The sequence below is a fragment of the Mauremys mutica genome, chromosome 21 (assembly GCF_020497125.1).
Source record: "Mauremys mutica isolate MM-2020 ecotype Southern chromosome 21, ASM2049712v1, whole genome shotgun sequence".
In the NCBI taxonomy this organism is placed as follows: domain Eukaryota; kingdom Metazoa; phylum Chordata; order Testudines; family Geoemydidae; genus Mauremys; species Mauremys mutica.
The window spans coordinates 9,258,839-9,283,216 of NC_059092.1; the positions used below are offsets into that span (position 1 = coordinate 9,258,839).

The window sequence follows — 24,378 nt, forward strand, 5'->3', positions numbered from 1 at the left end:
TCCTAGGATGTATCAGGTGAGGAACTTCCAGTAGAGAAAGGTAAGTGTGATTACAATTATACTAGGCACTGATGACAACTGATCTGGACTACTGTGTGCAGTTCTGATCTACCATGTTTAAGAAAGATGAATTCAAAACTGGAATAGGTATAGAGCAGGGCTACTGGAATGATCAGAGGAATGGAGAAACTATATTATGAAAGGAGACTTAAGGAGCTTGGCTTGCATTGCCTAACCTAGCAAAGGCTGAGGGGAGATATAACAGCATTCTATAAAAGGAATAGAAGAGAAGTTATTTAAGGTAAGAGCCAATGATGGCACTAGAACAAATGGATATGAACCAGCCACCAACAAATGTAGGCCTGAAATGAGCTGAAGATTTCTAACTGTCAGAGGAGTGAAGTTCTCAAACAGCCTTTCCCCGGAGAGCAGTAGGGGCAAAAAAACACCATAACTTGTTCTAAGACTGAGCTTGATCCGTGTATGGAGGGGATGGTATGATGAGACTGCCTACAGTGCCACATGGCCCATCCATGACGGCTACTAGCACATATTCCCAACGGCCACACATGGGACACTGGAGGGTGGGTCTTGCCCAGAGTCTAACTGTTCACCATATTCGGGGTCAGGAAGGAATTTTCCTCCAGGTCATATTGGCAGAGACCTTGGGGTTTGTTTTTTTTTTGCCTTTCTCCACAGCACAGAGCATGATCACTTGATGGTTTGAACTAGAATAAATGTTTGAGTCTTTCTAACTTGAAGTCTTTACATCAAGATTTGAGAACTTCAGCAACTCAACCAGAGGTTAGGGGCCTATTTCCGGGGGGAGAAGGGGAGACGGGAATGTTCGGTGGCCTACAATGTGCAGGAGATAAGGCTAATGATGATGATGGGTCCCTTCCGATCTTTAAGGCTGTGCGACTGTATTTTCTTCCAGGTCATTAATAAAAATGTTAAGTAGCACAAGGCCAAGAACAGATCTTTGCAGACCCCACTAGAAACACACCTGTTCATAGATGTTTCCCTGTTTACAATTACATTTTGAGACCCATCAGTTAGCCAGCTTTTAATCCATTTAACGTGTGCCACGTTAATTTTGTATAATTCTAGTGTTTTCATCAAAGTCATGTGATCCCAAGTCAAATGCCTCACAGAAATCTAAATACATTACATCAACATTATTACCTTTATCAATCAAACTTGTAATCTCAAAGATATCAAATTAGTTTGACAGGAGCTATTCTCCATAAACCCATGTTGATTGGCCACTCCAATACTTTGCCTGGGATTGATATCAGACTGACAGTCCTATGATTACCCAAGTAATCCCATTTACCCTTTTTAAAATACTGGCACAACATTAGCTTTCTTCTAGTTTTCTGGAACTTCCCCAGTGTTCCAAGACTTATTGAAAAATCAACATTACTGGCACAGGACACTCCTCAGTCAGCTCTTTTAAAACTCTTGAATGTAAATCATCTGGACCTGCTGATTTTAAAATGTTTAACTTTAGTAGCTACTGTTTAGTATCCTGCTGAGATACAAGCAGATTGGAAAGAGTGTTATCATTATATGATGAGTCTGCATCATCTGTTTTTCCCCAAATACAGAACATTTATTGAACATTTCTGCCTTTTTTGCATTATTATGATAGTTGTACCATTTCTATCTAGTAATGGGGCCCAATACCATTGTCAGGATTCATTTTGTTCCTAATATACTTTAAAAACTCCCCCTTATTGTCCTTAATTCTGCTGGCCATAAATTTCTCCTTATTCTTCTCCCCTTTTCTTCCCTCATCAGTCTTCTACAATTCCTAGCATTTGATTTATATTCATTACTATCAACTTCCCCCATCTTCCTTTTGTTATATGTATATTTTATAGATGCCTTCGCTTCTCCTCTAAACTAGATCATTTTTTTAACCAATATGGTTAAAATGGTCCCAACAGGACAAGGGATTTCCACTCCCATGAGAAAGGAAAACCTCCACTACCTCATTTTAGCCAATCAAACTGCACTATGCAAATGATCTCACGACAGCTGCATAGTGGGAACAGGTGGGTGTTACAGTCTCCCCTACCCAACAATATGCTCCTTGGAACAGGCTTGGAAGTCAAACTGTATGTTAAAAGAGCGGAAGATTTTGCTTTCGCTATTCCATTCTCTACAAAACAATCTGTCTCTGCCCACAAAAGAAATCAAAAGCAACAATCATACTGCTGGAGGGCTTGGCCCAGAGCTATGTGTAGATTAAATGCCGTGTTTGCCTGGTTAAAATCTTGTGACATGCCATCCAATAGAAAACTCACAATACAGAGGAGCTGCAACTAAGGTGACCCAGCCCTTAGGCTTCTGATTGAATCACACATGTTTCACTCACAGGGTCTTCAGAACCAATCAACGGGCCAAATTCTACCTGAGGCCATGTGTACAGCACCCACTGCATTACTGGGACCCCACAGTGCACACGCGCGCACACACACTAAGTGTGGGATCTATCATAACTGGGACTGTAAGCAGGCACACTGTGAATCACAGGAAGAACTGGAGATTTTGCCTCCTCTACCAATGGGAGTTCTGCCAGCACTGGTTTCACCACAAAAGTCTGTCGCTCTGCATGGGCCCTACAGATCACAGCTACGTTGCATATTCGCTCTTTAGAATGTTACTTTGATGTAGAAACTAAAGCGCTTTCATCGAAAGCTCTCAAGCACTGTACAAAGGTGTGGAGGCGTCCCTACGTCCATTCTACCAATAGGAAAACTGAGACTCATCCAGAGTCACACAGAAAATCAGCGGCAGACCAATCGGGGAGCAACCAGTCCCCTGATTCACTGGGCTTAGACCACTGGGCTATGAAACCTTTATTGTAGTATAAAAGCAGCACTATCTAATCAATCCTCTCGTCACAGAATTTAAGCAAAGTGACTTGTTCAAGGCCACGTGTCAGAGCAGAGGCTTGAGCCCATGGACTCCTGGCTCCCAGCTTGTGTTCAGTCCATGCCTCTCTCCAATGTTACTACTACATCTCTGACCCGATATAACGCGACCCAATATAACATGAATTCGGATATAACGCGGTAAAGCAGTGCTCCGGAGGGGCGGGGCTGCGCACTCTGGCAGATCAATGATATAACGCAGTTTCACCTATAACGCGGTAAGATTTTTTGGCTCACGAGGACAGCGTTATATCGAGGTAGAGCTGTACTGTGTTATTTGTCGGTCCAATTAAAAGTCTCCTATTATCTAATATACAACTTCTCATGGGTTGCTGAAGCTGCCAATCTGCCCAGGAAAGCAGAGTGCTCCCAAACGTCAGAATGAAGTGACTCACAATGAGGTTCAGTGCAGCTGAACACCAAAGTACAAAGCCTTGCCTCAGTGTGATAAGCACGGGGAAAGGGAGAAGCTTATGCTAAAGGGATAGTGCAGATCCACACAGAGGCAGAGGCAGCTATTTGCTGAGATGGATAATTAAACACCCATATTTAGACAAATGAATAGGTGAGAATGAAATTAAATCCTAATTATCTTTTTTGGGGGGAGAAGGTAGTTTAACCAAGCACTCTTGCCGCATTTCTATGGCGTTGCCTCCAATTAGATTTCTGAGACTAATGTACATTTCGCTTTAACGGGTTATTCATTCAATTGAAATCAAATTACTAATAATTTGCAAGCTATCAGCTACACAAGCCGTCTTTGGGCTTTATACAGACACTAAGCCAGTTCCTGACAAATTAATAATTAAAAAAAAAAATGCAGGCAGGCAAGCAGCAGCACCACCACCTCCTCACGCTCCCAGATCTCAGCCATGGTGTGATCAGTTCTAAAGTGTTTAATAAAAATGGCCAGATGGGTCCCACGGCAACAGGAGGTGACTGCTTTGCCATGCTGTTTGTAACCCACTGAGGCCGGAAAAAGGGTGAAATGAACAAACTGCCAGATCAGGTACATGGATGAGGAGGGACTGGACTGTCATATTTTGGTTTAAAAAGAGAGAGAGAGAGAGAGAGAAAATAACCCCAAAAATTTAACAGCAACTCAAGGCATCTCCAGAGCGTGCTTTGGAATAAAAATGCAGCCCAAAATGAAAGCGACAGAGTTGGCAAAATAATGATGCGCAGCTGGGATACTTTTTAATTTGCAAGTTGTTCCCCCCCTAATTTCTCTTTACCCCAGCGGTCCCTGCGTGCTTTCAACGCCGAAGCAGCAACCCAGAAGAGGCCAGCAGCATGAGTCAGACATGCCCCTAGTGACCTGTCACTTCAGAGCGAGACCACAGCCGGATTCTGCAGCTGAGCTTTTACAGTGTACAAGTCCCTTTCCAACTGCTTCGTCTCCTCACTCCGGCTGCCCCGGAGCTCGCTGCAGTGACCGACAGCGGGGTAGAAAAGAACAGGGAGTGCTGAGCCGTGTGCAGCCAGCTCATCGCTGCCGGAGAAACAGGGCCATTCACGGGCAGCTCCACAGCTGCCCCTTTCTCAGTCCTTACAGGCGATAAATAATGCTGCCGAAGTATCCTTTTAATCCGTTCAGTTCTCTAGTCGAGACAAGGCCACAGAGTGAGGTAAAACCCAATAGGGATTCCCCCAAATTCTCCAGATCGGAAAGAAAATTCAACGGAGGGAATGTAGGTAGGGAGAAGGGAGAAATCAAGAACCCAGTTTTACATACTATAGGGCTTGAGCACAGCCCACTGTGGTCAATGGGAGCCTTCCCAGTATTTGCAATGGGCTTTGCATCAGACCCTATATCTCACGGTCACGTTTGCAAAAACACCACCCTCGGGTGCACAGAGGAGCTCTTGCCACGCAACAGGAGATGCTGCAGATGTTAGGTTTGGGAGCAAAAATACATGCAGCTGTCACTCAGGATGCTGCTGTGTTCAGAGGGTTGGAAAGTCACAGTCAGCCCCTCGGTGCCATTATCTCATCACCCACCACTGACAAGCCAGAGCGTGTGGCTGTGAGTGCCAAGTGCATCATGGGAAGTAGAGCAGCCTACTGATTAAAGGAGGGTGGGCCTGCAAATCGGGAGTCCTGGGTTTTATTCCCTATCCTGCAGCTGACTTTCTGTGTGGCACTTCGGTTCGCCAGGCCTTGCTCTGTCTGCAAGGCTGGGGTGACAATGATGGCTACCTCTTTGACATGCTTTAGGATCCCCAGAGGACAGGTACTACCTAAATAAAAACCACCAGCAGCCCTATGACAAAACCGGGCACTGCAGGGCGAGGGAGGCTGCAGCAAGAGGAGAGATCCAAGAATCCGCTGTGGGATGCATAAAGGCACTTGCAGGCCTGGATTTCATTTAATTTGATCTCACTTTTCCCCTTGTCCCAGCCTGATACCTATGTCTTGCTCAGGAAGAGATTTCTCACTGTTTAGCATTTTTTTACCCTGTGGTATCACTGTGGAATAAGGAGCCATTTCCCCTCTCTCTTAAAGATAAGTCCTCATTAGGTCAACTGCAGCTTCCTGGCACTCTGGACCAAATTCAGCATTTGCTTCCCAGATGGATCTTTTATTTATTGATTGATTGGAGTGATTATTATTAAGCAGCAGGCAGACGTGGCGAAGGAGGAAATGCAGGGAGGAAATATCAGGCAGAAAGAGAAAGGAGGAGCAGAGCAAACAGTCGCTGCGAGCGCCACGTTACACCACCAGCACAAGGTGGGACCCCCACCCCCAATCCCCTTAGGACAAGGGCTGCAGAATCCAATCCAACCGACTGGCCCATTAGTGGAGCCCCACTGCTCTGCCCCATTCCTTGCTCTCTTCAGCAGCTACAAGTTGGCAACAGAACCTGCTCTAAAGACGAGCCAGCTCAGCCCATTTCCCGTGGGAGCAGAGCCAGATCTCCGGCACCAGCCGCTCGATGAGGCGTGGAAGCTGGGTGTTGTCAAGTCAGGCCATGACACTGGACCAATGCCTGGCCCACTGACTAGGCTCTGTCAGAAGGGAGACGGCATTGCTACATAGCCACTATCAGGCGGCATCACAGGGGAGGAAGAGGAGAGCGGAGTCCCGAGAAGGCTTTGCCTCGCACCCGACGGCTGTATCACAGGCAGGTGCCTGCGACAGACATAATAGGGGGCCTTCGGTTTGAACTTCAATCAATTAGAGAGTCAAAGAGCAGCAGCCTTATGGGATGTCAGAAATAGCTTTCCACTTAGAGAGGGAGGCACCGAAAGGGCTGACAGCAGCTAACCATTAAGGCTTAGTGGAGGTCGGCGATCCTGCTATTAGAAAATGGAAGCAGAGCGAGAACAGTGCCATGAGCTGGGTTTCTGGGCCGGGGAGGGAGAAGAATGAGTTTGCAGTTAAACGCCGGCGCACAGAGACACGTGCGGCAGGACCGAGAACAGAGCCGTGCAAACTACAGCTGAGTAGAGAGAGAAGGCTGCAAAACGTATGCCCCGCTCCTTCTTGAATCAGGGTCTCCGTTTCCAACGCTGCCCCCACTCGAAAGCCATTAGCTTAATGTCAGGAAAACAAAGTAAAAATACCTGGGCATCTTAGGGATGGAGCCATCATTACCCCAGCCAGAGGATAATGCTCAGAGAGGGTCTTCAATAAGGGGAAAGCAGGAGGGCCTCCAGGGACTTCCTGGAGGCACTGACATCAGTCTTCATTAGAGCCACGGTCACTGGCCCTTCTCCTTTGTTTGCACTCCTATTCCTCTCAAAACCAGCTTTGATTTCAGAACAATGTTTGGCAAGGGATCAGGCCCACCCCGTGGGCTCATTATGCAATCTGCTACTGCGCTTGCTGCTCTCACTCCTTTTTCAACAAGAATTTCATCGGCATTTTTAACCAGGCACTCCTGCGTGTTACCCAGGCCAAGCTACATATTTACAGATAGCCCAGTAATGGTTCCTTTGGAGCATTTGCAGCTGGTCAGGTCAAAAACTTTTACCGTTTTTAACAGGTGCTTAAGTATTATTGCCTCTTATTATTAGCCATGCCATTACGGCCTGTTGGAGAATTATCCACATATGTATTTCTACGAGCAGTTACACAGCCCATCATCTCAAAGCTCAGGGGCTTTCATTACATCTCTTTCCTTTCCATCTTAAGAGAGCAGCCAGCATCTAAAAGTAGTAGTAAAATTCTCCCACACCCCTGTGCTCAGCTGCCTGGTTTAAACCAAATTGGAGCTGACACTTGGTTTACATGTAAAACGTATCCTGGCATGGCTATGATGGGCAAAAGTCTGAAAAATCCACACCCCCTGGCCAGCACAGCCAAGCTGACAGAAACGTGCTTTTGTCCACCTGGCTAATGTGGGTCAGTGAAGTGGTGTTTCTAAACTGGCAGGACGCTGCACGTCCATCAGCGTACGGTGTGTGTCCACACCGGCGTAGTTATGTAGACACTGAGAAACCTCCAGTTAATCCTTCAGCTGCTTTATGGTGCCTATAATCCAGCATCTATGGAAGTATTACTGCTCCTGTTTGAGCTATACACAATGGAGTGGCTAAAAGGCAGTTCCAGCCCTAACTCTAAACTCCCAGGCCTTTGTTGGTTTAAGCCAGTCTCTCTTACTATTATAGGTACGGATGTCTAAGGGAGTTAGGCGCCACACTCCCATTGAACTTAGTTGAATCTGGTGCCCAACCTCCCTTAGCTTCCTTTGAAAAACCGCAGTGATATTGTTTTAGTGTGCATCTGCGACAGCCCAGCGTGAGAGAAGGGACCTGTGGGGAGCGGTTTTAGCTCAGGTGCTACGAACGGGCAGCTTAGTCAATAATTCATCACAAATGGAAAAGGCGTCATGTTGACAAAGTCCCAATTTAGCCCCGGCCTACTCAGCGTTTGTACCTGTGTAACTATTTCAGTTAGGGATGTGATCTCTGACCGAAATAATTACACTGGTGGTACCCCTTGCGTGGATACAGTTATGCCTGTATGGATGTGCCTTAAACTGGTATAGCATATTTCCTTTCTTGTATGGGAACAGGCTAACTACCCTAGTATAAAGCATCTGCCTACTGATATAAGTGCACCCACGCTAGATGAGATGTACTGCTTTAACTAAACTGCGACTGTTAAGGCAGCACAACTTGTGTGTGTGGACGAGTCCTTAGAAGAGCGAGGCTTTCTGCAACCAAAGGCCTGAATGCATTGCCCCATGGCACTTGGGTGGCTGCTGCTGGAGAGTTTAAGTCAGAGTGTGAAGCATTACAGCAGGGGTTCTCAACCTTTTTCTTTCCGAGGCCCCCGCAACAAGCTGTAAAAACCTCCAAGGCCCATCTGTGCCACAACAACTGTTTTTCTGCATATAAAAGCCAGGGCCACCGTTAGGGGGCAGCAAGCAACGCAGTTGCCTGGGGTCCCTTGCCACATGCCGCAAAGCTAAGTTGCTCAGGCTTCGGCTTCAGCCCCAAGTGGCGGGGCTCGGGGCTTCAGCTTTCTCCCCTGGGCCCCAGCAAGTCTAATGCTGGCCCTGCTTGGCGGCCCCCTGAAACCTGCTCGCACCCCCCCAGAGGGCCCTGGACCCCTGGTTGAGAACCACTGCATTACAGTATCAATCCCAGCACAGGAAGCTGGCTGGGAGAGAGAGGACTTGAAACCTTCTGTTTCCCACATGCAGGGCATGCTCACAGAATGCTAATGTAAAATGTGCTAAAGCGGGGCTCACGATGTCTCACGAAAAGAGGCATCAACCCACCTGTAATCACAGGTCACCTGGATCTCTGTACAGGGACCCAGGCTCACGTCAGTTACAAGGTTTGCTTTATTTAACTTTGTTATATGCACCAAAAGCAACTGCTGAGCATCTCTGACTCCTTCCAACACCTCCTTCCACAGGTGTTCCGTAATATGTAGGAGCAGGACCTAGCAACATGCTCGCGGGCAGAGACATGACCTCACTGGCCACTTTATTAAACAATCTGCAAAAAGACAGATTCCTCGACTACGTAAAGGGCCTGCAGACAAGACTGCAATTCACCATCGTTACAAACTACCGTTTGCAGAATTAATAACGGAATATTTGTACTGGATAGCATACCTTTCTTCCAGGGCCTCCCAGCACTTTCCAAACATTCAGTAATCTTTGCAATAGTACTCCACCAAAATTGATATATATTACTGAACCCATTTTACAGAAAAAGGGTAGGGGCTACTTTCTTACTGTTACAGCCAGAGGGGTGCAGAGATGCAGTGGCCAACCAACAGTGGCTACATATACTCTCCCTATGCAGCACAGATGACTTAAAAAAGGTGCTCAGCAGCCGCATCTACTACCCCTTTAAGAAGCTGCAGCATCCACTCCCCCCAGTAGCAACCTCAAGCACTAGCAGGCGCACATGGGTTGGGATGGCAGGACCCTCAGCCATGCCCCTGATCTGTCCAGCCATATCCCTTCTGCAGTGCACAGAGCTGACAGCTGCACTAGCCGATCCTCCTCCATCATGCAGTCCGAAAGCACCAGAATCCAGACACCCTGCTCTTGAAGTGCACCCACAAGGAGACCCAAAGTGGATGGATTGCCTAATGTCACCTCGTGTGCCAGTGGCAAAGGCTGGACCAGAACTCAGGAGACTGAGCTCACAGACCCCTGTTCTGCCCACTAAACTCCATTTCCTTTTCGTTAACCATGGCAAACCTTCCTGACACTGGCACACATTCCCCCACGTTGATATTGGGGGCAGAAGGAGACATTTCATAAAAGAAACAAAAGTATTCAAAACGACAGCGAGAGAGAGAGAGAAACACACCGAGACTGGCTTTGTTCTGACCTCACTCCCTTGCCACCACCGTTTAGTCTATTTCTTCCTCTCCCCTGGAGGCAACGACACCTCTGCCCAATCCGTCACCACTACGGGAGGCTGCAACAGGTGAATTAAAACAGAAAGCAGATGGGGCACCATCTCTTCGTGGCCCCAGCTGTCATGTCTGTTACACATCTAGCTTTTATGATGATGATGTTGGCCTCTCTGGAACCAGGTTGACCACGCCCTCCTCCCTCTCCACTGTGCTGCTAATGACAAGAGAGAGAGCACAGCAAGTGCGTGTACACTGCAGCAGAGCCGTGCCCAGAAGGGATCCAACTACTTTCTACCCATTGTTCTCCCCAGAGCCAGCCCTAGGCAATAGCACATGCCACCCCTCTGACTCACAGCTCCACCTGGAGAGCTCTGTGCAGCTCAAAGGCTTGTGTCTTTCACAGAAGCTGATCCAATAACAGATACGACCTCACCCACCTTGTGTCTCTAATATCCTGGGACCGACACGGCTACAACAATGCTGCAAGCTCCACCTTTGGGCATTCAAGGCCATAGGGTGGGAGTGGATGTAATGTGCGCTTTAAAGGTGTAAGAGCTGGAGCATTAGGAGATTTCTGAAGGTGGAGGTGTGGGCAGCAGGTGCCTCCTGGTGCGGTATCGAAAATGCATTCCCTCTCTCTGGTTATTACTCCATCCATCACTGCAGTGCCTGGGCCTCTGGCTCTGCCATTCTAGCCCTTCACCAAGACAGATGCGAGAATAGCTCTGGGCCAGGACAGACAGCACAAGGTCTCTCTGTCTCTATCCTGGCATACCCACATAGCAGCCAGACCAACTTTACCAAGCTCTCCTTCGTCTCCATGCTTTACTCCTCCACCACCTTCCAAAGGTCCCACATTCCAACAGATTCCCTGGCAAACTGTGTTTGCAATGAATTAGGCTCTATATTCCCTGCAGCCATTTTTTGCTCGCCACTAGGAATCTCCAAGGCCCGGGCTTCAGGAAGAACTTGAACACCACCGTCTGTGACATCACGCTACAGGTCTGATCCTAGGCAACGCCCCCACTAGCACTCATGGAGCCCAGAGGATCCCTAGAGGGTACCAGAGTCGGCGATTACTCTGGAAGGCTCCAGAGAGGTGCTGAGCACAGGCAGCTCTGGCTACAATGCACAGCTCCTCTCAGAACGAAGCCCTGTCTTAGCAAGAACTGTAGGCCCAGAGGGCCTCTGAGCCAACTCCCACTGGAAAGAGGATTGGGCAGGTCTGAAAGCGAAAAAGCAAACGCAATATCCCCACACAGGCACAGCCCCTCCACAATGGCAGCAAAGTGAGGTCAAAAATGCCTCTATGGAGTAAACAGGATTCAAACTAACTGGGAAGCATCAGCCCCTCCTCCTAAGAATTCAAAGCAAGGTTTAGACTGAGACCCTCCAATAAACTGATCAAAAAAGTGGAAGGAGGGGCAGCGCAATGGTGAGCTGAAGGACCAGGAGCTAACGACAACTAAGGAATCTTTTTTTCTGTGTTTCCTAATAAACAAGGCCAAGCAATTACTGTAATTAAAGATTTAAGATAAAAGCACTTTATATTTTGGGGGCCCTGAATATCAATTAAATATTTATTATGTTATTCTCCCTCCTAATGAGAAAGCCTAGCATTGTCATTTTTGCAGAATTAAAAGCATAATTAAAGGAGGGTGGAGGGGAAAATTATGGTAGCTTCTTAGGACTGTTTAGCCAGGTTCGTGTGTGTGCACATCTGGGAGAGAGAGCGCGAGATGCACCTGCCCCCCTGCCCCTTTTTCCAATTAATAACCCTTGGCCAGCACTGTTGACCAACTACCATGATGGGTGAGGAGCTCTTGGTTATAGACGGGCTTCACCCGAGGGGCCAGGCTACTCTCTGGACTCCCTTATTCCTGAGATCGCATTGTTACACGCGGCGGCTTCTGCTTGGAGGAAAGGGGAAATGGCTTATCTGCTCAGGAGCAAGAACGCATAAAACACAGAAAAGCAATTACATGCCTTCAGTTTCCACTCCTCTGTTTTTATAGAGCTTGTCTGGGAATCTGAGCGATTTTATGCATTAGAGAGAGATGATGATCAAAATGAGTAGCAATGACATGCATGGGGGGGCCGAGATGCAGCCGCTCTGGATATTTATTTTCCTGTAGTTATAGATCCTATAAACAACATATTTCTCTGGAGGGATGCAAGAACCCGAAGTTCTGCAGCTGAATACCAGGGGTGACGCGACTTTTCACCAGAGCCAAACTGAGGGGACACCTAGGTGTGACTTAAGATTTTCAATTCCCTTTTCAGTTCTCTGTCGGTTTTAGGACGGACGGACACACACATACACACACTTTCCTGATGTTTTACTAACTATTTTCAATCCACAGCTCTTTCAAACACATCTACTTTAACACTCACCGTTGCATTTTTCAGGCCAAGCCTGGGATTTTGTCTTTAGCAACTTAACATTTCCAATTAGGAGCATAAACACCACCCTCCCGCGCCTGCCGCCGTTCTGTTTACCAACACCCCAAAGTTTGTAAAGGTTCTAGATCACCGAGGTCACGTTAGGACAAACTGGAACGTAGGGCCAGATCTTCAGCTGGTGCAAACCCATGAAGCTTCGGCATCCTTATACCAGCTGAGGATCTGGCTCCGAGACTTTTGCCACGTTCTACCATCTGTGATTGAAAAGGCCCCATGCAGCACAGTCACAGAACACTGGACGGAGGGTCAAATGAGATTATCATCTAATGGGCGAGTGCCACTAGTACCAAGGTAAATTCCATGGTACGTCTATCGAAGGCTCCATAGACACCCAACCTCTCCAAACAGGAGTGAGTGGGTCACAGTAAGGAACACAGAGCAGGAAGCCCCCTTCCATTCATTGCGTATAACGAATATATATCTGCCACATCTACACTTTCGTTTCCAATTCAGGAGATGACGCCAACAGGCAGCCTTTGAACTTGAGCTTCCCGTGGCAGCTCTGGCACAGTCCCATGACCCGCCGTCAAGTGCTCTCCATCTCTGGGCTCGCAGTGCCAGCATCCCACAGCTGGAAAATACCTTCTTTTCATGATACTGATATGCAGATCCTCCTCCTGCTTCACTTCGGGGTGTTGAGCATTGGCCTTGTCACTCTCCTCGCTGTCGTCGCTATGTGAGAAAATGGAGGTCAGCTCTTTCTTTGGGAGCCTGGTGGGAGGCAGAGGGATCGTTCTCTTCTCGGCCAGGCGACCCCGGTTCTGGCGAGCGGAAGGAATTGGCACAAAAGTCGGGGAGGGGGAAGAGAAGGAGAATTTGATTAGGCAACTCAGGACCAAAAAGCTCTCCTCAAAATTGCTACGTTGTGAGAGTCAGCGCCCAGTGAACGTGGGTGTGAAGGGTCAAATACAGGTGACTTTCAAGGGGGTTCTCATGACTGTCACACTCAGCATAAACTTGCTGCAGTTCTAACAGGCAGACGCTTCACAATCCCATTTCCTCCGCTCTTCCTGCTGGGCCAGGCCAACAGGAGGGGAAGACAACGGCAGAGCTGGGGCCCAGCCCCCCTCTCTCTCAGAGATTTCCTACTAACTATAGAGGATAGATTTTATGCATAACAGGGGAGACTCTCTCCCCTCCCCCTCAGCACCAAGACTATGCTCCAATTAAGTCCCACGTCAGCCCTATTTTGACTGAAGTGGTGCATGAGGGGAGGGTGGGGAACCACCCGAGTCACACACAACCTCTTGCAGGTTTTTGACACTGGGGTGAATTTCCCCCAGCCAGAATACCTACAGGCCTGACCCACCCCCCAGACTCCCTGTGACAGAAATTCCCCGCACCGGCCGATGGCAAGCTCCATCCCTCCATAACAGCAAAGAGTCTGTACTGCTGCAAATGTAAAGCTATCACCACAGCGGTTTTCATTGTCCTTTTCACACTCTCAGCTGAACTGGGTGGATTTTAACAGAGGAAAGAGCTTGTGCAAACTCTCCCCAGACAGTCCTGCCAAAGTACGTCAATGACCACACAACTCTTGCGAAAGCCAAAGTACAAACAAATAGACTGAAAGCTCTTGGGGCAGGGACTGTCTTTTTGTTGTACACATGTACAGCACCTGGCACAACGGGGCACTGATCCCAATAATAACCATACATCTCATTTACGATTGGGGTAGCGTAACCCAGTGGCTCTCAACCTTTCCAGGCTACGGTACCCCGTTCAGGAGTCTGATTTGTCTTGCGTACCCACAAGCTTCACCTCACTTAAAAGCCACTTGCTTACAAAATCAGACCTAAAAATACAGAAGTGTCACAGCACACTTGCTGAAAAAATTGCCCCCGTTCTCATTTTTACCATATAATTATAAAATAAATCAACTGGACCATAAATATTGTACTTACATTTCAGTGTATAGTATAAAGAACAGTATAAACAAGTCATTGTCGGTATGAAATTATAGTTTGTACTGACTTCACTGGTGCCTTTTATGCAGCCTGTTGTAAAACTAGGCAAATATCTAGATGAGTTGATGTCCCCCCTGGAAGACCTCTGTGTAGCCCCAGGAGTACACGTACCCTTTGCTGAGACCCACTGGTGTAACCCACCGGTGAGTGCATGACACAGGTCTCCCCACTCTGTGCCTGAGCCACAGAGGATGAGAGTTTATCATCACCCCAGTTAGGCTTTTTAGCTCAAGCTGTAGAAGCTCATGCTTCCCACTCAGGAGCATGCTGGTTCACTCCCAGGTCCAGCAGGCAAGATGGCAACCATCACATTCGCACACCCGGTGTGAAAGGGGTTTAGGACACCTGAGACAGACCAATACACAGCTAAGATCCTCGCCCTCTAGAGCTTAAAATCTAACTAGGCATCAACACAAACACGGGATTGGAAAGGGAACCATGAAAGCAGTGAAGTGAAGCAGGAGTCCTGTGACCTCCCTACAATTTGTGCATGCATCTTCTTCAGTGGGAAAGGCCAGGCCTTGCGGGCCTCTTGGCAGGAGCGTGCTTTCAGGAGGGACTCGCAGAGAGCAGAAGGTGAAGTGTGTCAGGCCAGGTCAGATAAATGCAGAGTGACATTTAACCTCACAGAGGTTCGCAGAGGCTGCAGCTCGGACCTTCCAAATAATCCCGACAAATGAAATGCTTTGGAAAAGCAGGGGAGAGCTACTGGGTAGCTGAATAAACCTCAATGGAAGTCTTTTTTTTTTTTAATTAAATAAATTTCAAACTTTTCCAAGAACACCCAATGAAAACATCTCGTCCATGTCTGCCACTAACTTTCCAGTTCTGTTAATTAAGGGGAGCCCTGATCATTGCAATCACCAACCCTAATAATCTATGATTCTATGATTAGCGATGTCCACCTAAAGGTGTAACCCAAAGGAGGCCTGTTAGCCTTCCCATTCTAGTGCATTTCAGAGCCAAAGCAGCAGCTGCTGTGACCAGCAAACATCAAGGGACAGAGAAGCAATGGGTCAAACTGGCTTGAAAATGGGGGAAACCTTCATATGTAGGGGATCAGACACGCCCCAAGAGGAACATTTTCAATTTACTTGCAAATGATTCCTGGGGCGAGGCGGGAGGAACTGGGGGTGAGTGAAGAAGAGGTGATGCAGTCCGAACCCTTGTGGAACAGCAACAGGGAGAATCCCTCTACGCCCTTGGACGTCCCAGGATTTGTACGAATCTTGGGACATACTGAGGATGTCTGAGTGTTGGTTCCCAAGTGCCCATCCTCGGCTGCAAGGCAGCACATCTGCCAGAGCTGAGTGAGATGGTCTGAAGCCTACATGAGGGGGATACCCCAGGGGCTTCCAAGAGACGATGCTACAGACAATGGCTGTCCCCACAAAAACACACACACCAGCCTGCCTCCTTCAAGAGACCCAACCACGTGGCTCATGCAAAGAGCGGTTTCTAAAGTCTATAATAAGGCCTGGAGGAGCACGCCATGGAGGCTCTGCTTCCCTCACCCAGGCACCTTCCACAGGGTGGGGGCTTCTCCTCCCCTACACGGCTCCTTCCAGCTCCACTGCATACAGCTCTCTGTTAGCAAATCTGTACAGAGCTCAGCCTCTGTCTAAAGCGATCCACTGAAGCTATGGCTTGTGCAGCGTGTTCTGTAAAAGGGTCGTGTTTGCACCCGGCTCCAGTCATGCTGAAAGGCCAGGGCTGAATATCAGTTGGCTTTATCAGCCCAGAGCTTTATATATTTTCCTGAAGTTGCAATTTATCATAACAATTAAAGGGGGTGGAGGGGAGGGTGTGCAAATTTCCGCTGCAAAATAATTGCAATATGCTCTCTGCTGTGACTTCGCAGGCTAAAGAGAACAGCGCTGATCAGATAATAAAAACCATTTTATGGCCATTATGGTACCTTAGAGCAGTTACCAGGTCTCAGTGACTGCTCAGGGACTCATCAGACCTAACAAGAGTGAGAGTGTGACAGCAAAGGAGGCACTAAACCTACAGAAAGAGCCCGTCAGGCCATGAACAGAACTAATGGTCTTACTACAACACAGGTTCTTCCTCTCCCCTCACCAACATTTCCAATATTCTGCACCTCTAGAAATTGACTCATTTCACTTAAACCCTGACACAAAGTGTGGTTCAGTGACACCCTCCATCCCCTCCCCCAAAGTCACAATGGCATCCGACAAAAGTGGAACCCACAGACCTGATCCGAAAAAGGGACAACCTAGTTACACTGAAGGGCCTGATTCTCCACTCCTTATGCCCGTGTAATTGCACTAAAAGGGAATGGCGTCTACACGGACCTTCAAGCCCGTGTGGTGGAGTGGAAAACGGACCCTGAGTATTTAATTTAAAAATGCCTAAACTGTGCTACTGAAAACTTACTAGAGTGTTAAAAATGAATTGCAGTGTTTAAAGTTTTATTTGTACTAGTTATGCAGTTGGGGGGTGTTTTTCATTTCTCCCAGGTCAGGCAAATAAACAGACTGAAAGAGTCAATTCTGTCCTTTAGTTTTGTCAGTTTCCAATCAATTTCACTTTCTTAACCCATGCAGGGGTATTTACTAGTGGGGACACACTTGCATTTATATTAGGTATTCAGGCAACTACGGGCCTGATCCAGAGCCTGCTTCCATCAAGGGGACTCTTTCCGCTGATTTCAAAGGGCTCTGGATTAGGCCATGGGTGAGTAAAACAGACCTGTTAATCAACACACTGGGCCTGATCCAAAGTCCACTAAAGACAATGGAATTGTTCTCTCTCGGATCAGATCCAACATCCCTTGTCAATACCATGGGCGGATTACATCAGCAAGAGACACCTGTGCAGGTGAACCCTGTTAATACAGGTACCAGCAGGTACTCAGATTCGGAGTGGTTCAATGTCACAAGTGGCGGGTAATTAAGCATGAATTCAGCAAAGCGATGTTACGTGCTAGTACGCATTCAGAAACTGCAGTGGCATGATTATGGATAGGTAGGTATGGGCTTTATAGCTATTGGATGGAGCCTTGTCATCTTGCAACGAGGAAGACTTGTCCGTGTGGCAGTGGGATTATGTGCAGGTCTCATACATTAGCAGGAGGCTGCAATAGTTGAGTTGCAAACACTGCAAGAGAATTTTATTCTTTTCAAAATACACTGTTCCTATTTATTTACTTTTTATACTCATACCATGACGAACCCTGGGGTTTCTGAAAGCCCCCTCATACATGCCTACGCCAACCTATCAGTGTCCCTTTACAATCATTTCTTGTATCAGAGTTTTGAAAAGCCAGAGAGTCCAGAGGCCTCTCTTGTAACTCTACCTTTGTAGAGCAAGTCCAGCAGGCTCCTTAACCCCAGCAGTCCCTTCAGTTCCCTGCAGAAACACAAGGCTTGTAACTTGCAGCCATGACATGCAGGCCCACATGTTGCGTGTCCTCAGGGAATAACTCCTTGTCTAACAGCAGCCCAAGTTCAACTGGATGCTTTTCCCCCAACCCCTTTGTCCTAGTTCTCTTTCACCCCTGCACATCACCCCAGCTCACATTACAACTTTGGAGGACCAAACACTTAGCCTAATCCAAGACTGACATCAGGGACGATCCATCCTGATGGTCTGAGAGCGTCTCTTGAGCATCTCTGGTTACTCCCAGAGTCATCCTGAATGTATATAATGGCCCCTGCTCTACCTCAGCAGCGGGAAGGCAATGCCTCTGCCAGAGAAATGCACAGTGCCCAATGGGGCGTATGAGTTTTTAGCAAAGGCAAGAGGCCAAACTAAACCAAAGCCCTTCAGAAAAGTCTCAATCGAGACTAAATGAATCCACAAGCAAAGCTGAATCTGGAACTACTTCCCACCTGCATCTCATTAATGAATGAAATCACTTTATTTATTTATCCCCTATAGCCCAAGAACAAGAGGACACCTAGAGAAACTGAGGCAGGACAGTTAAAATGTACTTTTTAATCTATGGAACTCACTGTCACAGATATTATTGGAGCTAATTATTCAGTAAAGGATAAGACAGTCTTGCAAATACAACCACCACCAGCAATTACATGAATGAGGATAGCAGCTACCACAGCAATCGATTCCCAGGCTTCAAGGTATAAGCAGATAACGAGCAGAGGTCAGGAACAAATTTCCCTCCCACCATGGTTAAATTTGCATGTTGTATTTAAAAATAAAGTGATGGGTTTCTGAAAAGAAACTAGGCTTCATGTGAACATACACATGACAGACCAGACCAAAAATGCTGATGTGGCTTTTTATTCCTCTCAACCACAAGTGTAGAGTGGTTACCATTATAAAAGTCAACAGTTACCAACACTTACTGCAGAAGGGGTGTCGAGCTCCAGCAGTTAGTTCCCTTTAGAAATACCTCTGATTCCCCTGCACAGTAAGTCCAGGTCTGTCGCATCTTACGCACATTTAACATGCGTAAATTCAGCTTTACGCGGTCGGCAAAAACAAAAGAGAGAAAAATAATTTAAATACTGCACCTGCCTGGTTTTTTTGTTCGTTTGTTCATTTCGCCGACGACTTTCAGTGCGCCGCTGTAGGGCGCGGAGGAGAGGAGCGGCTGCGCCCTGCTGGGAGCGGGCTGCGCTCTCCGTCTGCCGCAGCCGGTGCCAGGTCTGCAGCAAACCTGGCAGCCTGCGTCCTTCCCTCCCCGCCGACAGACAACTTTCAATTCACCTGCAGGCGGGAGCGGCGCGGAGCCTCCCGGCAGGCGGCACAGCGGGAGGGGCCGAGTGGCAAGCACCCCGGCTGAAGGAAGCCCTGGCCGGCCCCCGCCCACACTAGCCGGGGCACGCACTCCGCTGCCCGGGGCATGTCTGCAGCGCAGGGAGTCCCACTAGCCAGAGCGCAGCCACCGCCTGCTCAGAGGCTCGCCAGCGCGGCCGAGGAGGCAGCCGCGAGCTGTCAAGTAAGTGGCACCGAAAGTTTGCACCCTGGTTTTTTTGGTTCGCCGCTCCGGCCACTCTGCACCTGGTTTTTTTGTTGTTGCTTCGCCGCTCCAGCTTCCCTTTTTTTCCCGCTTGGGGCGGCAAAACAGCCAGAGCCGGCCCTGCCTGTAGTGCGGGCGATTCCGCCCGCCATTACACTCAAGGTAAGTTTGACTATACGCCATTTTTGCTTTACGCGCTGACTGCAGAACGTAACCCCAGCGTAAGATGAGCCAGACCTGCAGTGGCTTTTTTAATGGGGACCAGAGCTCTAGGTAGTGATCTCTTAAGGAGCTGCCAATTTCTGATTCATATGAGAAGGTCCCCTGGGGTAGCGCATGGTACCTAGAATGGACATGCCTCCCAGTATTACTCAGCAAGTCATTTCAGTTTTCAAACCGTCTCTTTTCCCAGCCAGTCCTCCCCCTTCCTGTCACTACCATTCACAGAGCCCTTCTGATTAACCACCAGGTGCTATGTGAAAAGCCACAGGTCACTAGGGAGTGGGGAAGTGCGGATAAGGAGGGAAACTCCAGGAACCCTCCCACACCATGAGAGAAATTTACTAAAAACAGAGATTCTCGGCATTACCCAGATGCCTTTGTACAGCTGATCGGCAATCGCTAAAAACGTATAGATCCACTATGCAGCAGTACAATACCACTACCAGCGAGACAGGCAACTTGAAACTCAAATCCCCCTCCCCTTTAAATACCTTCCTATCCTCCCCCCAGTTTTCAAATATTTGGGGGAAACAAAGGGGGTATAGGGGAGCAAAGCCAAGGGCCCCACACAGAGAACACCCAGCCAGCAAATCCCACTTGTTTATACCACAAGGGTTCCAGCACAAATGCCCCTGCAGATCTTAACTGGGGCAGTTGTATTATGACCCCCAGCTGAGACAACAATCGCATCACATCACCCAGCTCCTATACAGCGCTTTCCAGACATAGATCTCGAAGTGCTTTGCCCAAGAAGTCACTGTCATTATCCCCATTTTATAGATGGGGAAATTGAGGCACACAGAGATGAAGTGACTTTCCCAAGGTCAGCCAGCAGGCCAGTGGCAGAGCCAGGAACAGAACTTAGGCCAGTGTGCTAGCCCCTAGGTAGCCCTGCCTAGAATCCCCAATATGCTACAGGCTGTACACACAGATCTACAACTGTTTCTATATCACTATATTTCTTTAGAAACGGATATAGTTAAAGCAGTACAACCCCCTGGCGTGGACAGTTACACCAGCATAAAGCTGCTTAATACCATACCTGATTTATTCACCTTTATACCATTGTAACTTTCTCCACATTAGGGGCTGTTACCAATTTAACCATGTTGGTACAAAATCACACCCCTAATCAAAGTAGCTAAACCAGCAGAAAAAACGCATGTAGACTAGGCAGTAGTGAGAGACAGTGACAGCCCCAAAGAGCCTACAATGTAGCTGGCATGGGAGAAAGGACAGGTTATCACCCTCGTTTTATAGACGGTAAACAGATAATAATACCACAGAGGTTCTACACGGAGGATTTGCCCTCATTCCAGTCGTCAGTGGCTTAAGCACCAGCCACACTAAAGGCTAATAAGAGAGTTACGGCTGTTGCACAGTTACCATACAGGTGTTGTCCCAGGGAAATCATCCCCAAAAAACATATGATTTAAAAAAAAAAAAGTCATCAAGGCATGTGCTTCCAGCACAAACACTGGCTGAGTCCAGAGGAAATCCCTTCAGAGCCAGTACTCCCTTTCATAACCCAAAGATTCTCTCGCCCTGGGATCGAGGGGAAAACATAGACAATTTCATCCTTATTTTGGTGTAATCAGGAAGTCAAACATTTCTCTACAGCTTTCAGAATGATAAGCACTGGACGCAGAGCAGAATCACCTACGTATTATCAGCTTCTTTTTTCCTTTCTATATTGCTTATGATTATTTTCGCGGGTTAAGATTACGGAATAACGAAACCCAGCTGGAATTTGAGCCAATATCCCACTATTTCCCACTCACACCCAGCTGTTCTTGTGTCAGTCCAGCTGCCAGTCACTCACACTTCACCCTCCTAGAATCTTTCGATACCATTAATTGCTTTGTCTTTTTTTATTTTTTAAATCACAGTCACTTTCCCGCCCATGGCCACACGCGATAGAAATTGACATGAAATGTAACCTCACATCTTACCAAAGTTAAGGATGCAATGGCACTAGAAAGGCAAAACAACTTGGGAACAGTTGTATCCGAGTGTACCAGAAGCCTGCAAACAGGTAATGGTTCTGTTGTGGAACAGAAGGAAGGAGAAGAATGATGATCATCTTTCTTCCCTTCCAGAGGGTGGGAATGACTCTGGTTAATCAAAGTAATCAGAGTTACAAAATAAAACCACTCTACACCCACCCATCCAACTCCCTTGTAGCGCTCCCCCAGAGCTGTGTTCTCCTTAGCCAAGAATACCAAAACCGCGATATTGCAACAGAGCTCTGTGAAAGCTTGCAGATGGAATGACTGGTGGAGAGTGCAGAAGTTGGGGTGGGGGGGTTAGGAAAGGTTTCCTGCCCTGGGAGCTACCGCAACGAGGTCAAAACAGCTGAACGCCCTGTTGTGACATTCAAAGTCAGCCAGAAAAGGAAAGATTCCTCCCAGAAAGTCCCTGGTGAGTATTTAATTGATCCCAGCGACGCAAAGGCCTCTGCTACACAAGCTGCACGGCAGAATCTCAATGAAAAAAAAATGAATACAAAAAGTAAAGCTCTTGCCAGTCCACACTGACTGCAAGGCAAAATCTGGACATCTGATACTACAGGGAATTGACCCAAAGAGCTGAACAGGTGCAGTCTTTGTGGAGGCCGCTTCTTCAGCATCAAAACCAGCAGTGTTTAAAGACTCTCACAGTGAAAAGTAGTACGCATGCAAGTATATAAGTTCTGCTCACACAAGATGATTTGCATGAAAGACAGAAAGAACAAGCTACAGGGTGTACGTTCCCCCCTACCCTCATACGTAGCTGTGGGAAACACACGAGTCGAGAGGGAATTGGTGGGGCAGGGGGCAAGGAATAAGATCTGTGTGTTGCCACTGCTGGGAGCTGAAGAATGCTAAATCTGTTCCATATGTGGAGGAAATTCTCAAGTCCAGACAGCATTTCTTTCTCTTTTTATTGATAATAAAATTTGGAGAAGGGACGGGAGGTTGTGAGTTCTTGGAAGTGATTTAAAAAAACCCAGCCAAATTGCTTTAATTAGGGAAATGACACAAGAAAAGCAGCTAAACCTCCCCCCATAGGATAATTAACTGTACTTTCGCCCAGAGTTTGCAATTAGGCTTGGCTGTGATTAATATAAACACCTAAGGAAGGGTCAATTCAGTTTCAGAATAAGCCTGTATTCTCCCTGGGGCCTTCATTAAACGTTCTAGACCAGTGGTCTACCATGTTGATTGTTTCGATAGCAAATCCAGTATTGCAGCAGCAGCTTGGATCCCAGGTGCTTACCCGCTTCACCATTAAAGCAGAGGTCACAGACAGAACAAGCTGTCCAGCCCTCCTGCCTTATTCCCTGCTCCAATGTTCAGTAATGAACAAATGAATAAAACAACAGTCAGCAGCTTTCCAGCGCGGCTATTTTCTGCCTCCCTGTCAAATTCAGTCCAGCTCCTAACCTGATGGCTAACACGTTTATAATTTATTACTTGTTTCCAGAAGCACCAACAGTGCACTAAGGTGGTACAAGCACAAAAGCAGGCAGGGCCCTGATCCCAAAGCGCCTCCCGGCAAGGGTCATCAGCAAAGCAGGAATCCCAAAGCTGCACCGCAGCAAAGACCTCCTGCTGCTTGAGCTAGAGGAGGAACTCCAGCAGCTGGCAGCAGCAGTAGGCTGTTATCCTCTACTGGATCAGCCATTTGAGGACGACATGACCTGCACACTGCCATCCTGTTACACTTTAAAAAGCATCATGTCATCTATTCTCGTATCTTCTGGGCCGTGTCCACCGATGCATATTGGAGCTGGCTGAGAGGGCTGCGAGAACAGGTTGGCTCCTGACAGAATTCGTTAACACAGGATGGGGGGGAGGGGGTTCATTTCCTTCTGATTGGATTTTGAGCATCACACACATTAATGTAATTAACTCAGGGAAGCCCTACAGCCTGTCATATGGGAGGTCAGAGAAGATCACAATGGTCCCTTCTGCCTTTATAATCTATGACTGGTAATAAACATCAGAAGAAGGCGGTCCCTGAGGCAAGAATCACCTGCTTCATGGGCATCTCAGGGCTTGGCTGCCCCAGCCCAGTTAGAGTGACATAGCTCTGAAACCAAGCTAAGCTGCACCAGTATCTCTCCCTTAGGTACTATGGCCCCCAGTGCTGTAATTTCTGAGCACCTCGTAGCCTCTGCTGCATTTTTTGTCATAGCACCTGAGAGGAAGAGAATTATCATCCCCATTTCACAAACGGGGACCTGAGGTCAAGAGAGGCTACGGGACTTGCCCAAGGTCACACAGGAAGTCTGAGGCGGAACAGGTAATGGAACCCAGGTCTCTTAAGTCCCAGACTAACACCCTAACCACTGGGCCAGCCTATTGCTTTTTAACGTCAGTTCAGCGTGCCTCCACGAGGGGTTTGCACTGGTGCAGTTACACCCACGTAGCTGAGCCAAAGCCAAGCCGCTCCTGCAATGCAGACAAGCCCTCGGGTAAGCTTCTAAACACAGGGAGAAGAGGCAATGAGACAAACAGGTGTGCGGGAATTACAGCACACTAGGCCAAGGGGACTTTTTCCAATCTTGAGATTGTTTGAAGTTTTCTGCTTTGGGCCTTATGAAATAAAAAAATACTGGTGCTGATTGGAGACGTGCACACACACACAATCAGCCCGTCAGATCCCACTTCCAGTGAAAATTGTATTTCCTGATCACATATAAATATCAACATGTTGCAAAAATATTTCCTCTAGGCCAATAGGTTCAGGGAATAGTCTTCTCCCAGGAAAACACTCTCTATGCCTGGTCCTGGAGCTGTTACTGCAATGTTCCCTCCCCACACCTGTGCAAGCCTGAGTTACTATTAATTCTTTGTTTGCTAGAAGACGTGGTTGCCTCTGCACCCTATCACATGGCCAAAATGAGAGCCATTCACAGGAGCAACACCCTTTCTTCCCCAACAATCTGGGGGTTCATATAAAGCAAGATCTTGATCCAAACCAGTCCTGGTTTTCCCCATCTCTAATGAAAACTCAA

General features: G+C 47.7%; 1 protein-coding gene across 10 annotated transcripts in view; it reads right to left on the reverse strand.

The window, feature by feature from the left end:
- Positions 1-24,378, reverse strand: part of SAMD11 (sterile alpha motif domain containing 11) — a 178,842-nt gene that overhangs the window by 107,507 nt on the left and 46,957 nt on the right. For 9 of the 10 annotated variants that reach the window (XM_044996670.1, XM_044996662.1, XM_044996661.1 and 6 more), the window contains one exon: positions 12,819-12,997. The exons of the other annotated variant lie outside the window; for it this stretch is intronic. In XM_044996670.1, the coding sequence (XP_044852605.1) occupies positions 12,819-12,997 (179 nt within the window). The remainder of the gene's footprint in view (positions 1-12,818; positions 12,998-24,378) is intronic. 10 annotated transcript variants of the gene reach the window in all.